Below are 15,890 nucleotides of genomic sequence, written 5' to 3' on the forward strand. Positions count from 1 at the left end.
CACACACACACCACCCCCCCCCCACCCCACACACACACAGACATTTATGACATCCTTTGCTAAAGGACCCAGCTATCTTTGCATGTTTTTTTCACTCCTCCAAACTAGTTTATCATATCAAGATGGTGCATATTTTCTTGTTCTAGCTCCATAATGTAAGCTTCTCTATCTTTTCGTTGATTGTTTCTTTTGGAAAACCTAAGGTAGAGGGTGGATGCTTTATTCGGTAACTGTACTCTTGTTGCTTCGCAAATTGGTTGTATGAAGTTCTATGTATTTTATCACATGTTCCGAGTCTTTGTCCTTTTAGAATCGTTGATGCGTCAGCTTCTCCCTGTAATTCCTTGAGCAAAGGAATGTGTCAAAATATTGTTGCTTCTTTTTTTTCATAGGTCACTGGATTTTCTGTGGGGGGTCGTGTGGTTGATGGAGATGGTAATGGAATTGAGGGTGCAGAAATTTTAGTTGATGGACAGAAAAGATCTATCACCGACAAAGAAGGATATTACAAGCTTGACCAGGTAATTCTATTTGGAGCTCTGCTCTAGCTTCAAAGTTCTGAACATTGGAGGATTGGCAAGTTGTTGTGAATACTATCAGTGTGTTTTTAGCATCAATCTTTCCTGACGTTGTCTGTGGTAAAATTAAAAATCCAGGTTACGTCTAAACGATACACAATAGAAGCAAAGAAGATGCGCTACAGATTTGACCGGCTCGTTGACTTTTTGGTAAGCTTATCAACTGCGTTGTTTAAGAAATCTACAATGATGATTTGAGTGATCTATCTCCTTTTAGTGCAAATAATTTGTTATATGGTCATTATATTCCAAATGGTTACTTACCGCCTCGTTTTTTGGTGGTTCCGTCCCTTCCATCCTTATATTGTTAGGTATTGCCTAATATGGCTTCAATCTCTGACATCAAAGCTGCATCATATGATGTATGTGGTGTTGTGCAAACAGTTAGTTCTGAATTCAAGGCGAAGGTATCGTGTTGCTCTTCTGTTCTTCCATCAAATTTGCAGCTTTCCTAGAATAGTGGTATGTTTTTCAATAGTGTTGTTTTGCACATGAAATATAGTTCAAATCTGAAATTACTATGTTATGCTGGTTGGATATTGCTTTGTGATATGACCTTTTTCTTTACTAGTGGTGAGTTACTTTTTAAGAGATACTGTTCGTGATTCTGCAGATTTTATGTGAAATGAGTTAGGTTGGTATATTTTAGTGGCTTAAAGTAGTTTTCTTAATTTATTTAACTAATCTATGTCATACACATATCTCCTTTCTTAAAAATATATCATACACCTGTCTCAAGTTGTTAGTTTTCTGATTTCATGGTTAGAAATTAAAAAATAAGTGCAGTTTCTTTTGATAGTCTTCTAGCAAATGGTTATGTGCATGCAGGTAGCTCTGACTCATGGCCCGCAAAACGTTAAACCTCAAGTGAAACTTACTGATGAGAGTGGCCATTTTTGCTTTGAGGTATGTCAGAGTGAATGTTTTAACTTTTTCTGCTTTTTGAATACTTGCCGTCGCAGTTATAGGATGCTGTTTTAGGTGAAATAGGATAATCAAGTGTATAACGGAATCATATCTGTTATAATCTGTAGGTTTTTTAACATACTTTTTCTGATTTCCACGAGTGTGTGGGAGGGTACACGATAAGAAACCATCAATTATTGGTGCTTGTTTACGAAGACATGTCTAAGCAAACTTGAGTTTTACATCCTGCTTCATATTGTCTATCATGTTTAATTATATGTACACTCTCAGAATTCTGAAGCTTTTGTGCCCATTATGTCCTGATTGTGAGCAAGATTTTTAGTACTTGGGTTCTGGTAGGGTGCTTTTTCCCCCCTTTTCTTTTGTTTGGTTGGAAGGTGCTTCTTCAGTGTCTTGTGAAAGGTATATATCCTGCTCTTTACTTTACAAAGAGCAAGCCCATCAAATTGTTTTTGAGAAAAGTCGCACTAGATATGACTAAACCCCATTTGTATAAGATCCCTCTTGAATCTACAAGATACCAAGGTCGAAGCAGAATAGGACTTTGGGTGTTAAAGCTCCAAGGTTCTTTCAGTATTGGATCTTTGAGACCATTTAGCATTCCCTCATCCTTTCGGAACTGATTGACATAAATTTTTCACGATGATGCTTGTGTTATCATCCTCAGATGTAATGATACTTGCAAGTTTTTCACAATTATCTGTTCGAAACACATTAAGGTTTTATCTTAACTTGTCACAGGTTCCTCCTGGTGAATATCGCTTATCTGCCATTCCAGCAAAACTTGAGAATGCTCCAGAGCTTCTGTTTTCTCCTTCTCATATTGATGTCTCAGTTAGGAGTCCATTATTGGATATCAAATTTTATCAGGTATTTGGGCTATGTTAGAAGAATTTCAAATCCAACTAAGGACTGCTTTGGAGTTATGCTAGTTTTTTGTGATGTGTCAAAGTTGTGGAATATGGTAGTAGAAAGTCAGACCATCTAAATTCCAGATAAAATGCCCGTTGATCACCTTGTCCGAAAAAAAGAGGAAGTTAAATTCTTGTTGATCGCTCTTTTTTTCTTTCTGAAGGCACAAGTTAGTATACATGGCTCTGTTGTTTGTAAAGAGAGATGTGATTCTTCAGTTTCTCTTACTCTTCTGCGCTTGGATGGGAAAAGTAAAGATGAAAAGAAGACAATTGGTTTGGCAAATGAGAGTAATGAGTTTTTCTTCTCAAATGTTCTCCCTGGCAAATACAGGGTCGAGGTAACATCCACATCGACGTCCTTTTTTTAATCCTGTTTTAGGACCCTTTGCATTTCGTTCTATTTACATCGCCAATGTCTTTTCCAGTGCTTTTTATCCCCCTTGTTATTAGCTAACTATATTTGTGGGGAATCTTAGTAGTCTAGTTGGTTTCGACCAGAATATTCACCTTCTTGGGGAAGGTTCGATTCCCCACCTTGTAAACCCCTCCCCATTTCCCGTTGGCAAAAAAAAGAAAAAAGAAAAAAAGAAAAACTATATCTGTTGATTAAAGGTTTGTGTTTTTCTTTTATTTTTAAATTAAGCTCTGTTTTTTTGCCCGTGCGTTGGTTGGAAATTCACTACGTAGTCCTCTAAGATGTTCTCTGGCTTTATTATATTTGTGACAGCAGCGATGCATTCTCCAATCTGATCTTCTTTTCGCCTGAGTATATGTTTTTGTTTTTATTGCTGTGTTAGCAGCATACAAAAAGCTGGCAGATGTTTTATATATACATATTATTAATTTGTTTGGGGCGGTTGTATACTGAATGAAATTTTCTTCTCACTTGCGTTTTTCCATAGCCTTTTCTTTCGTGCTTTCCTTTTCTCCAAAAAAATGCTTTGTGTGGAATTCAATATACAAGGAAGTTCATTTCTTTCTCTTGTTTAGGGATTTCAGGGGATCCTTTCCTCTGCCTAGGGCCTAGGCATGAAATAGACCTTATGCAGGAGTAAATAGGAGATAGTTCTTGCCTATTTCTGCATTAAGTAGTGCATGTACTGTATTCATTTTTGGACTTTTAAAGAAATACTTGTAACCAGAAGTAGTCTAGCTGAAAACTACAATCTATATTGCATCTATCTATTCTTTGTTCAATTAGTTGGCAAATGCATTGTGGTGTCCCATTTGATGATTATGTTCATTTTCAGGTAAAAAACAATTATCCGATATCATCAGGAGAAGATAAATGGTGCTGGGAGCAGAGTTTTATCAATTTAGAAGTTGGCACTGAGGATGTTAAAGGGGTAGATTTTGTTCAAAAAGGATTCTGGGTCAACATAATCTCAAGCCATGATGTGGATGGTTTGCTGACTCAACCAGATGGTTCTAGAATGAACTTGAACATCAAGGTTGGCTTGATCTAGCTCAAAAAAGTTAAATCTCTTAACTAACACGAGAAGCTCATTTTCTTTTTCTGATTCTTGAATTGCAGAAGGGTTCTCAACACGTGTGTGTAGAATCTCCAGGAGCGCATGAACTGAGCTTTCCAAATTCATGTATTTCATTTGGGAGTTCCTCTGTGATAATTGACACATCTAGCCTATCTGTATGATTCTTTTGGGGTTGAATTATTCTATTATATGATTTCAGGTATCATCTCCATGTTCTCATTTATTTTCTTGTTTTTTGTAGCCTATCTATTTGAAAGGGGAGAGCTATCTTTTGAAGGGTCATATCCATGTTGAATCAAGCTCATTTAGTAGCATCGAGGGCTTGCCGGATAATATACCACTGGACGTTTTGGACAGTGAAGGTTCTGTTGTTGGTGCTCTAATGTCAAAACTTGTGCCTAATGGAGTTGATCAATCGAGTGCGGCAGTCTATGAATTTTCCATGTGGGCTAGTGCGGGGGGGAAATTTACTTTTGTTCCTCGAGATGCGAGGTGTGTGAATTATGTGTCTGTTATTGATGCTTCTCAGTCATTTCAATTTCATTCTTTTTGTGCACTCTCTCTCTGTCTCTGTCTCTTTTTTTCCCCTTTCCGATCTCTCTCTCTCTCTCTCTCTCTCGGTTTTCTTCTTTTTGTTAAAAAAGAAAATACTTATTTTGATGAGGAACTTTAAAGAATATGACCTAGCCTAAATAGAGGTTCATGTATTGATGAACTCCTGTGATTGATTTTATTCCTTAAAAGAGAGGAAATAATTTAGCTATTCATGCATTTCTAATTGTTGTTACATGTTGCAGGGATGATGGCGGAAAAAAGATATTATTTTATCCTAGACAGCAGCATGTATGTGGAATTGCAAATTTTTATCAGAGTAGTTTAATGTATCTAGTCTTAGTTTTGAAGCCTTTCCCCACTTTCTCTAGGTTGCCGTGACGCAAGATGGCTGCCAATCTTCAATTCCTCCTTTTGCTGGTCGTCTTGGGATGTATATAGAAGGATCAGTTTCTCCCCCTCTCGATGATGTCGTTGTCAAAATAATTGCTGCAGGAGACAGCCAAAGTGCTCCACTCAAGCGAGACGAATTAGCACTTGAAACTACCACAGGGGTAGATGGCTCGTTTGTTGCAGGGCCTCTATATGATGATATAAGTTATAGCATTGAAGCTTCAAAGGTTTGAATGCTCTCGACTACACTCCAACCGCCTGAGCTATTCTTGTTTCTTCATAATGCTTTGGCTGCGTAGAATCGTAGATGGATAGCATCTTCAGCTTATTTAATAGGCTCTTCATCCCTTTTTGAGTTATTTTTTTTTTGTTTTTGAGTGATATACAGTGCATTTGTACTGATGGTATGGATGTCTTTGATATATGTGCATTGTTGGCAAAATAAGACTAAAAGTATCTTTTTGGTATACTTCTTGTAAACGGGCGCGATTGTTTTGGCCCTATCTTTAATGAAAATTTTATTTACTTGATAAAAAAAGACAGTATGAACCAGGTGGATATCAGGAGAGTTGCTAGCAAATTTTTTCTTTCTTGTTGTTGTGGTTATCCTTGATTGCATTTTCAAACTTAAGCTGTCAGCTATTCCTTCTTGGAGCTTATGTGCCTAATAAGGTTGTGTGGACTTGATTAGAATAAAAGCTTTCTTTTCTCTTTCTAGTGGAGCTGCCTAACATTTCCTTTTTTATTTACAGCCTGGTTATCATGTAAAGAAAGTCGGACCTCATTCCTTTTCTTGTCAGAAACTGGGCCAAATTTTAGTGCGTATATATTCTAGAGAAGATGCAAATGAGCCTTTTCCATCAGTTCTCTTATCATTAAGTGGAGAAGATGGTTACAGGAACAATACGGTAACAGGTGTTGGTGGGATTTTCGTGTTTGGTGACTTGTTTCCAGGGAGTTTCTATCTCCGACCTTTGCTTAAGGTAGTTACTCTTTATTTCTAAACTTAGGCTTTTCTATGATTGTCTTTGAATATAGATGGTGGTATATCTTCTAACATGATCGTTTTGATGAGTCTGCATTTGAGTAATAATTTCCTTGCTTAATTATGATACTGTGATTATTGTCATTATGGTATTATAACCTGTAGCAAACTGTGAATTCGTATGGTTATCTTAAATGATGATTTTTTTCCCAATTACTATCAGGAGCATGATCTGTTTGATTGTTTACAACATCCATATTACAATTGTATTAATTTCTCTAATGAGGGAATGATTGCTAATGTTTGCCTAGGAATATGCTTTCTCCCCTCCAGCAGAGGCCATTGAACTTGGTTCTGGAGAGTCAAGGGAAGTTGTCTTTCATGCAACCCGCGTTGCATACAGGTATATATACAGGGAATGTTCTGTTGCTCAAATGTGGTAGCTTTTAATGTTAGTGAGTTGTGTGAGGTCTTGATTATTTGAAACATGCGGGTTCCAATCTACTTGGATACTTCCGTCCAATCAATAACCTTTAAATATGAAGGTTTTTGTGCCTCCAGGCCTTTGGTCTAGTGGTAAGAGCTCAAGGCGTGATGTGTGGGTTAGGCGCATGTCACGTGTTCGAACCCCGTAGCAGACAGAAGGCTTGTGTTTAAGCTGAGAGGGGCAGAGGAGCAGGCCCCTTATCCACTGAGTTTCAAACCATGCCTCACTGGCCATTGGGGATTCCTTATATTAAAAATAAGAGAAAAAAGGAAATTTAAAAACATTTAGTAAAGAATATATGGCAGGACATGCAATGACATGAGAAGTTTGTATTTTGCTTTCATTTGATCGTCTGTGTACATGAACTCACCTAATTAACCTAATAAACGCTGAGAAGTATTAGCATTAATAAATGGTTGTTTGACATTGTAATATAGTAGTAAATATTTGGTCATTCATATCTTCTCCGATTTTCAATTTGTCCATCCTTTAAAATGTTCTAAAATCTCCACCTATGGAGTGGAGCACCAAGGACAAATGAAGAACTAACAAGAAAAAATCAACAAAAGGAGAAATGGGGAAAGGTTTGGCATGTATCATATTTGATATAGTGGTCTACAAGGACATGAGGGTGCTTTAGAAGATTTTGGCTATTAACGGCTTGGGGAAGGAAATCTATTTGCACATCATCCACCATTGACTTGTAGCTTTTCTTTTCTTCCATAAGGTTTTCCTCTCTTCTTCTCCACTTGTTGAAAATTGACCGTATGGTTTTCCGTCTAAGTTGTACCATTATTGGTAGTTCTTTGATGAAGGGAATTTGTTTTGGGCACTCTTTGCTACTTCTCTAATATCATATGACAAACTAAGTGAGGTATGACCAGCTTCAATATAATTTCGACCATTGCTTAGTATCCTTTGCCATTAAATTGATATATGTAAGACATGGTGTATAAGATTTAAGTACACATATGGAGAGCTTTAGACCCCTGAAAATTCTTCTTGAGCAGCTACAAGCAAGAAAAGAAATTTGACGTGTCATTTGCAATATCGTCACCATTTTATGTTGGGATTCAGATGGTTTGACTTCTTTACAGTGCCATGGGAGTAGTTACGCTCTTGTCCGGTCAACCAAAAGAAGGTGTTTCAGTAGAAGCTCGAGCGGAGTCAAAAGGCTTTTATGAGGAGACAGTAACAGATTCAACAGGATTTTATCGATTGAGAGGACTCCTACCTGACACTACTTATGTGATCAAAGTAGCAAAGAAAGTTGCATATGGTGGATCTATGATTGAGCGTGCATCTCCTCAGTCTATGACCGTTCAGGTTGGTACACTTAATAGTTTCATTTTTCTTTCATGTTAAGTTATAGTTAGAAATACGATTATAGTAGCAAGTTTTATCTAATGTTGTTTGACGTATTTTGCTTGTGTAAACTTCATATAATTTGCAGGTTAGGGCTGAGGATTATAAGGGATTGGATTTTATAGTATTTGAACAGCCAGAGAGGACCATTTTAAGTGGCCATGTTGAAGGGCATAAAATCAAAGAATTTAATTCACATCTCCAGGTGGAAATCAAGTCTGCCTCTGACCCGCTGAAGATTGAATACAACTTCCCACTGCCTCTCTCAAACTTTTTCCAGGTGAAGGACTTGCCGAAGGGTAAGCACCTTGTGCAGCTGAGATCATCTCTGCCTAAAAGTACCCACAGATTTGAATCAGAAGTTATTGAGGTTGATTTAGAGAAACATACCCAAATTCATGTGGGCCCACTCAAGTACAAAATCGATTTCAATCACCAGAAACAGGTATTTTTACTTTGTCTGTCAAATGTATTTTTGCTTTGCCGACTTACTGGAAATTAATATTCTTTTTATCGTCTGTCTTCCACGATTCCAGGAATTAGCCCCGGCTCCTGTATACCCTCTGTTTGTTGGAGTTTCTGTGATTGCGCTTTTCATTGGCATGCCAAGGTATCTGGGAAACTTCCATTCTCGTCTAATTGATCTATTGTTATCTTTCTAGTTTCAATTTAGTGCACAGGAAATGAAACAAAATAATGTCTATTTCCTTGTAACTCTACTTGCAGATTGAAGGATTTATACCAAACCATGATGGGAATGTCTGCATCAGTATCAGCTGCAACTAAGAAAGATGTGAAAAGACCAATTGTGAGAAAGAAAACATACTGAGGATTTACTTATATCATTTTATAGGAACTTGAAGGTTGAGTTTTAGCGCAATAGCTCTGATGCTTAGGTAGGTGATATGATCTAAGAGCAGAGATAGTTCTTATTTCTTGATCGATTGAAGCAATCTTCACTGGCATAAGGATCTCCTCACAGCGACCTCTACTACGATAGAAACTGACAATGAGCTTACGAATGCTTAAGTTCAATTCTTTTGGGACGTTGCTACGTCTAAATTTGAAATATTTTTGCCAGATAGGGCGGATGATGATCACTTGTTAGCTGTTAGTGCTGCAAATTTTGACAATTTAACCGTGCCAATTTTGGGATAGTTCCAGTAACTATATATTTGTGATTCTATCCGCATTTAGCTTTTGTAATTACTAAACTCATCTCGTTCTAGTTAGGACAGCGACATTCAAATCCTTGTTGCTTTTCTCTCTTCCTGGAAATTGGAACAGGTAATAAAAAGGGAGCAACTGTCCCTGTTCTCTTCTATTTTATTTTTTCGTGTACTGTAAGTGTGTTGAAGGAGAGGAAAAATGAAACCAAAACAAAAAGCGCAGATTTATGTTCTTTCGGTTCTTTAGTCTGATTTTTACCCTTTAGGTTCGTTTTGGGTTAACCTTGTTCCAGTGCAAAGCTCGCAAATTACATTGGAAGGTAAGCTTCGTGCGACGAACTCGAAAAACATGCATGGTGTTTTGAACCTGGAACTTGAACCTGCGACAAAACTTATTTTCCCTTTTTAAAACTAAATTCAAAAAATGCAATTGTCTTAAATAAATTTATAGTATTATTTTTGGTTGTATTCATTAGATATTCATACTTATGTTATCTCTTCCGTCACGAGTCCTGTAAAGTTTGCTTTCTTCTACTCTGTTAAATGTTGTAAATAATTACTCTTTTTTGGTCAAAAAGAGTATATGTGAACTTTTGACTTTTCAGTACTATTTTAGTATTTATTGTGATGGGGGTAGTTAAACAAATTTTTTGACTTAGATTTAAAAATAATTTCTATTTATAAGAATTTTTACTTATAGTACTTTATGTAGTTAATAATTAATTTTAAAACATAAGAAAGCACAAATTAAAATTAAAATCTAATGTGTTACCCATTTTCTTAAGTGTGGAGCAGTAACCTGAAAAGGACTAAAGGCGCAGAGGAATGTTTGACTTTTCTTTCTAATTTTTAAAATTATTAGTGATTAACAAAATAATTAACCGAGTTTCCCATCAGGTGGTTTCTTAAAAAGCACTACTAATTTACAAGGATAACGAACCTGTTTTGCTTGTATTATTTTTTTTATCTGAGGATAATTGTATATTTGGTCCCTTGTTCATTAATGGTAATAATTGTCTATGAACTTTTAACCTTCTATTAATTGAACAATGCAATTTTTATCCCTTTACATAGAAAATATGTGATATTTTGACCATTTTTAGAACTACATTGAGCTTGAATATAGAGAAATAATATGAATTCGATATAAAACATTGATAATTAAATGTTCAACATCATCCCATGATAATAAAATTGGGTATGTTGTTGTTGTTGTTGATATTTAAATGTTCAACATTTAATCATTCGTTAGATTATTAAAGATAAGCATACACAAAGGATCACAGATATTACACTTTATTGACATTTTAGGGACTAAAAGCGCAAATATTTCCTTATTTTATTATTCATATATGTGGTGAGTTGATGCCACGTAAGCAAACAGCTAGAAAAGAAGCCGTACGGTCAGCCGGCAGCGGCGGACAAAACAGAGTAAGAGGAGAGAGAAACGAGGTGGAAAGATTACACTGTCCGAAAATCTGACAGCAACACTCATCCCTCAGCTCTCTATTTTCTCTCTCTAGAATCTTCTAAAACCCTATCCATCCTAAAAAAGCCTAGCTCCTTTTTTTGGTCTCTCTATCTTTCAATGGCGTCTTCCACTCCCCCACCCCACTGTGCTCTCACTACCTCTAAACCCTATCAAAACCACCCCCTACCCCAACAGAACCACCCCCATCCCCACCCCCACCACCACCCCCGCAACCACCCCCACAAAGTCTCCTTAAACCGACCCACCCACCCTCGCCATGCCACCACCCATCCCCCACCTTCCCAAAACCCTTCCTTTTTATCCCTTTCTTCCTCAAGATCAGATTTTTCAGCAGATTTTTCGGGTCGCCGTTCGACCCGATTCGTTTCCAAGATGCATTTTAACCGGTCCAGGGTTTCTGGTACCAGCCGCCATTCCTCATTTGCTGAGCAGGCTCTTACAGAAGCTAGCAAAAACGGCGCCGATTTTGACCAGGTTTTGTTGACTTTTGAGTCAAAGCTATTGGGTTCTGATGATTATACGTTTTTGTTTAGGGAGCTGGGGAATAAAGGGGAGTGGTTAGCTGCTATGCGTTGCTTCGAATTCGCTGTTCGCCGCGAAAGGAAGCGAAATGAGCAAGGTAAATTAGCTAGTTCAATGATTAGTATACTTGGTAGATCAGGTAAAGTTGATTTAGCTGAAAAAGTGTTTCAAAATGCTGTGAATGAGGGTTATGGTAATACTGTTTATGCTTATTCCGCCTTGATTAGTGCTTACGCGAAGAGTGGGTATTGTAACGAGGCAATTGGAGTCTTTAAGACCATGAAAGATTCCGGCTTGAAGCCTAATTTAGTTACTTACAATGCTTTAATCGATGCTTGTGGGAAAGGGGGTGCTGATTTTAAGAAGGCGTCGGAGATTTTTGATGAAATGTTGAGAAATGGGGTGCAACCGGATAGGATTACTTTTAATTCGCTGCTTGCTGTTTGTAGTGGTGCGGGGTTGTGGGAAACAGCGAGGGGCTTGTTTAATGAGATGGTTTATAGAGGAATTGATCAGGATATATACACGTATAATACGTTCTTGGACGTAGCTTGCAATGGGGGGCAGGTAGATGTTGCTTTTGATATTATGTCTGAGATGCACGCGAAGAATATCTTGCCCAACCAAGTTACTTACAGTACTGTGATTCGTGGATGTGCGAAGGCGGGGAGATTAGACAAAGCGTTGAGTTTATTTAATGAGATGAAGTGTGCAGGCATAACATTGGACAGGGTTTCTTACAATACGTTACTTGCTATATATGCTAGCTTGGGAAAGTTTGACGAGGCTCTTAGTGTTAGCAGGGAGATGGAGAGTATGGGAATCAAGAAAGATGTTGTCACTTACAATGCTCTTCTGGATGGGTTTGGAAAACAAGGGATGTACGCCAAGGTTAAGCAGTTGTTTGCAGAGATGAAAGCTGAAAAGCTCTCACCTAACTTATTGACGTACTCCACGTTGATCAGTGTGTATTTGAAAGGAGGTTTGTATCAGGACGCGGTGGAGGTCTATAAGGAGTTTAAGCGCCAAGGTCTGAAGGCAGATGTCGTTTTTTATAGCAAACTTATTGATGCCTTGTGTAAGAAAGGCCTCGTGGAGTATTCTTCATTGTTGCTCAATGAAATGACCAAGGAAGGGATACAACCAAATGTTGTTACATACAATTCTATAATCAATGCTTTTGGTGAATCAACAAGCAACGATTGTGGATCAGATAATGTCACACAGATTGTACCCACGGTCCCTGAGAGTAAGGTGGTATGCACTGCAGAGGATAATATCATTAAGATTTTTGAGCAATTAACTGCTCAAAAGGCAGCTAACGGGAAGAAAACTAATGGTGAAAAACAGGACTTACTCTGTATTTTGGGTGTTTTCCATAAGATGCATGAGTTACAAATAAAGCCTAATGTAGTCACATTTTCAGCAATCCTGAATGCTTGCAGGTATAATTTTCTTTCTTACTAGTTCCATGCTTTACATTGAATTGTGCTTTCCTTAATGCACCGTCGTTTCATTATGTGAGTGTTAGTATGATCCAGTGCTGTTAAAGACTCGCTTAAAGGGTGCTTAAGCCCTGAAGCTCCGTGAAAACTAGATTGTGTGAAACCCAGATTGTGCTTTGCCTCGCTTAATTGGCGGTTTAATGAAGGCGTCAAGGTGCTAAGGCGTGCACGCTTTCACCAATGGGTTTTGTCTTTAAGGCACAACAACATATATATAGCTTAATCACAATTTTTTCATTCTTTGATCCAAATAATTGTTGATTGTGTTTATAGTTACATTTTCATCCATTACATTTCTATTTTTGTTTTTTCTAGATTGCACTTTTGATCGCTAAAGCCCACATTTTAATTGCGCTTAATCACATAAATGTTTATGTAATTCAACTTTAGAAGGCAGTTCATTGGGTGGAAAAACTCTGGCTTCATCTGGCACTATTTGACGTTTCAATGATTTTTTGGTAACATTTTATTTTGTTTTAATGAGCCTTTCCTTCTGGTTGCTAGTTTCGAACTAGATTATTATGCAGCGGGTGTGAACATGGACAGGCTCTTCTATTATTGCCAAAAGTTTTTTTTTTCAAACAAAGTTTATTCTCTCCAATATCACAAGGAGTGCTAAAAAAATTGCTACTTAAAAACCTTTTGGAATCCCAATGTAGTTGATTGATTCAAATGTTTATCATAAAGCTGAATGGATTTGTGGATATGATGTGTGACTTAAATATAATTGCAGCCGGTGCAGTTCATTTGATGAAGCTTCACTCTTACTCGAAGAACTTCGCCTATTTGATAATCAAGTATATGGGGTGGCACATGGACTTCTCATGGGTCAGCAGGAAGGTGTATGGACACAAGCTCTATCTCTTTTCAATGAAGTGAAGCAGATGGACTCTTCAACTGCATCTGCCTTTTACAATGCTTTGACTGACATGTTGTGGCATTTTGGTCAGGTAAAACTGCAGCTACATAACAACTGGAGTATTAAAGAGCAGAAAACATAGAGTAAAATTTCTGTATCACTTTATTTTAATTTTTATGTTGAGTGAAATTTCTCTTCGTAGATGAAGAGATTGTGGCTTATGTGGTGTATAGCTCTAGATATTTTCTTTAACAGCACGGCCTTCCTTTCCTAATATTGAAAATGGCTGCGAAAGAATGCATCATTCCAAAACTCATGCTTCGAACTACTGAACCACATCTGAATTGCTGTGTCCCCCTGCACTTCTTGAATTTAACGGTGAAATTCTTCAAGGAGCAAGAACAAGGAAAAGAGTGAATCCTAATTGAAACTGGTTATGTGCGAACTTGGTTCTTTCCACATCCAAAGATATAGTTTCCTTAAGAAAAAGGAGTTGAAATAATATAGCAAGCACACACAGAAATGATATCATATCTAGCTTGTGTCATGACTGTATAGAATCATCTTTTTCTCTACCGGTGAAATAGTTACACCACTTACTCTGGGTATTTGGTGTCCGATCTAATTTAATTTTTTCACAGAAACAAGGTGCTCAACTGGTTGTGCTTGAAGGAAAACGTCGGGAAGTGTGGGAAAACACATGGTCCACTTCTTGCTTGGATCTGCATTTGATGTCTTCAGGGGCTGCATGTGCAATGGTCCACGCATGGTTGCTTAGTATAAGGTCTATTGTGTATGGAGGCCATGAGCTACCAAAGATATTGAGGTATTTCCTCTTATGCTCTTAGATTTTTCCAGAGTTGGACAAACTATAAGAGTGATATACATTAAATATTCTACTGTCCTTTGCAGCATTTTGACTGGCTGGGGCAAGCACAGCAAGATTACAGGTGATGGCGCCCTCAAAAGAGCGATTGAGGGCCTTCTCACAAACATAGGTGCGCCTTTCCAGGTAGCCAAGTGCAACATCGGAAGGTTTATATCGACGGGAGCTGTAGTAGCTGCTTGGTTGAGAGAATCAGGTACACTGGAAGTACTTGTTCTTCGCAATGATAGAAGTCACTTGGGCCCGACAAGGTTTGGTCAAATTTCTAATTTACAGTCATTGCCATTGTAATTATTTCTGTATCATTTGACTGGGAATATGACATTTCAATCCCAGTGTAAATTTTATATATTCCTTTTGTTGGGTGAGAAATGTCCTATTACTTTCAACTTCCAACTTCCAACTTCCAACTGGACCAAATTGCCCGAGAATTGTCGATCGGACTCTCCAAAAATGTTTTCAGGTGTACTTTTGGATCCTCCAAAAGTAGTGCATTTTTTAAAGATCTGACACGGGTGCATTGTCATTTTTTGAGAGTCGCGCAACATAGAGAATCATGACCGCTGGTTATTTCGAAAAGAATATTTGGGAGAAGGGAATGGCCTAAGAATAAGATTTTGCATCTAAAATGACCAATATTGGCTGAGGTACACCGAGCAAAGCAATTTAGCCTTAGCAGTAGATTAATAAAGTGACACCACATATGATTAAGTGATAAATTTGAGTATGAAATATACATGTATCATATTTATTGCTTTGGTATAAACATCGGTAGTGGTAAGTTTTTACGCTTTTTTGGAGTATCTGGTACAATTTGTATGGTGCAATTTCAGGGTTAGCAGTGAAGGGTGCTTACCAGTTGAGTACTGAGTTGGAAACACGCACATATTCATAGGATGATATCTACTCGAGACTTCCCTTGTATAGGTTAAGGAGTCATTTGATCTATGGGGCGGAATATCTTGTGGAATTAGTTATCCTACCTTTTATATGGGATAATCATTCGCACCATTTGAGTGTAAAAATTATCTCGGAATTAACTAATCTATATCTATACTAGATTAAAAGCATGAAGGCCCTTAGCGAAATGTCGTTCGCCTTTTTTTCCTTTTAAAAATTTAATTCGTATTGGACAAACTTGTAATTTAATTATTTTTCTATAATTTGGAATTTCAAAATTAATAAATTTTTTATTATTAAATATTTCTTATTTAAACTATGTACAAACTCCGATATTTAGGTTATATAAATTTGTTCCTTGTTTGACTTCTATCCAATATATAATAGTTAAAGTATAAACACGTAATTGAAGTTTACTTTACTAGCACATTAGGACGAGTAAGAATAAGTCTTTAAATAAATTTAAAAACGACATGCCTACATTCGAAAATAACAATAACTTATAGTCATAACAAATTTATACTATTATGTAGCTTAAGTTTATGGTGAAGTTGCTGTCATGTAATCAGGAGGTCACAGATTCGAACCGTGGAAATAATCTTTTGCAGAAATACAAGGTAAGACTGCGTATAATAAATTCTTGCGGTCCGGCCCTTCTCTGGACCCCCGCGTATAGCGGGAGCTTCGTGCATCGGGCTGCCTTTTATTTATTTATTTATTTTTTATGTAGCTTAAGTTTATATTTAAATGTCGCAATATATACTTATATAAAATCATAAATGCAATATTAAATTTGATAAGGAAACATAAATAAGATATTCAAATTTGTTGAGATTAATAGCAATACGTCGTGCTTTAATTTG

The 15,890-nt window shown here is 37.2% G+C and overlaps 2 protein-coding genes across 3 annotated transcripts in view; both read left to right on the forward strand.

The window, feature by feature from the left end:
- LOC109215570 (nodal modulator 3) overlaps positions 1 to 9,023 on the forward strand; it is a 24,155-nt gene extending 15,132 nt beyond the window's left edge. Inside the window, exons 11-27 of the mRNA XM_019379664.1 lie at positions 393 to 521; positions 657 to 728; positions 890 to 985; positions 1,407 to 1,484; positions 2,247 to 2,375; positions 2,581 to 2,757; positions 3,670 to 3,870; positions 3,954 to 4,067; positions 4,154 to 4,404; positions 4,710 to 4,755; positions 4,836 to 5,084; positions 5,610 to 5,840; positions 6,154 to 6,245; positions 7,427 to 7,655; positions 7,783 to 8,139; positions 8,231 to 8,304; positions 8,421 to 9,023. Of these exons, the coding sequence (XP_019235209.1) occupies positions 393 to 521; positions 657 to 728; positions 890 to 985; positions 1,407 to 1,484; positions 2,247 to 2,375; positions 2,581 to 2,757; positions 3,670 to 3,870; positions 3,954 to 4,067; positions 4,154 to 4,404; positions 4,710 to 4,755; positions 4,836 to 5,084; positions 5,610 to 5,840; positions 6,154 to 6,245; positions 7,427 to 7,655; positions 7,783 to 8,139; positions 8,231 to 8,304; positions 8,421 to 8,523 (2,628 nt within the window). The 3' untranslated portion in view covers positions 8,524 to 9,023. The remainder of the gene's footprint in view (positions 1 to 392; positions 522 to 656; positions 729 to 889; positions 986 to 1,406; positions 1,485 to 2,246; positions 2,376 to 2,580; positions 2,758 to 3,669; positions 3,871 to 3,953; positions 4,068 to 4,153; positions 4,405 to 4,709; positions 4,756 to 4,835; positions 5,085 to 5,609; positions 5,841 to 6,153; positions 6,246 to 7,426; positions 7,656 to 7,782; positions 8,140 to 8,230; positions 8,305 to 8,420) is intronic.
- LOC109215577 (pentatricopeptide repeat-containing protein At2g31400, chloroplastic) lies at positions 10,287 to 14,523 on the forward strand. 2 transcript variants are annotated; one of them, XM_019379674.1, is made up of 4 exons: positions 10,287 to 12,322; positions 13,116 to 13,332; positions 13,883 to 14,067; positions 14,154 to 14,523. In XM_019379674.1, the coding sequence occupies exons 1-4, from the start codon at positions 10,452 to 10,454 to the stop codon at positions 14,416 to 14,418; spliced, it is 2,538 nt and encodes an 845-aa protein (XP_019235219.1). In that variant the 5' UTR covers positions 10,287 to 10,451; the 3' UTR covers positions 14,419 to 14,523. The 2 variants fall into 2 exon arrangements, with proteins under 2 accessions (XP_019235219.1, XP_019235229.1); XM_019379684.1 differs by lacking the exon at positions 14,154 to 14,523 and having other exon boundaries at positions 13,116 to 13,384; positions 13,883 to 13,971.

This window comes from Nicotiana attenuata, chromosome 2, assembly GCF_001879085.1.
Source record: "Nicotiana attenuata strain UT chromosome 2, NIATTr2, whole genome shotgun sequence".
In the NCBI taxonomy this organism is placed as follows: Eukaryota; Viridiplantae; Streptophyta; class Magnoliopsida; order Solanales; family Solanaceae; genus Nicotiana; species Nicotiana attenuata.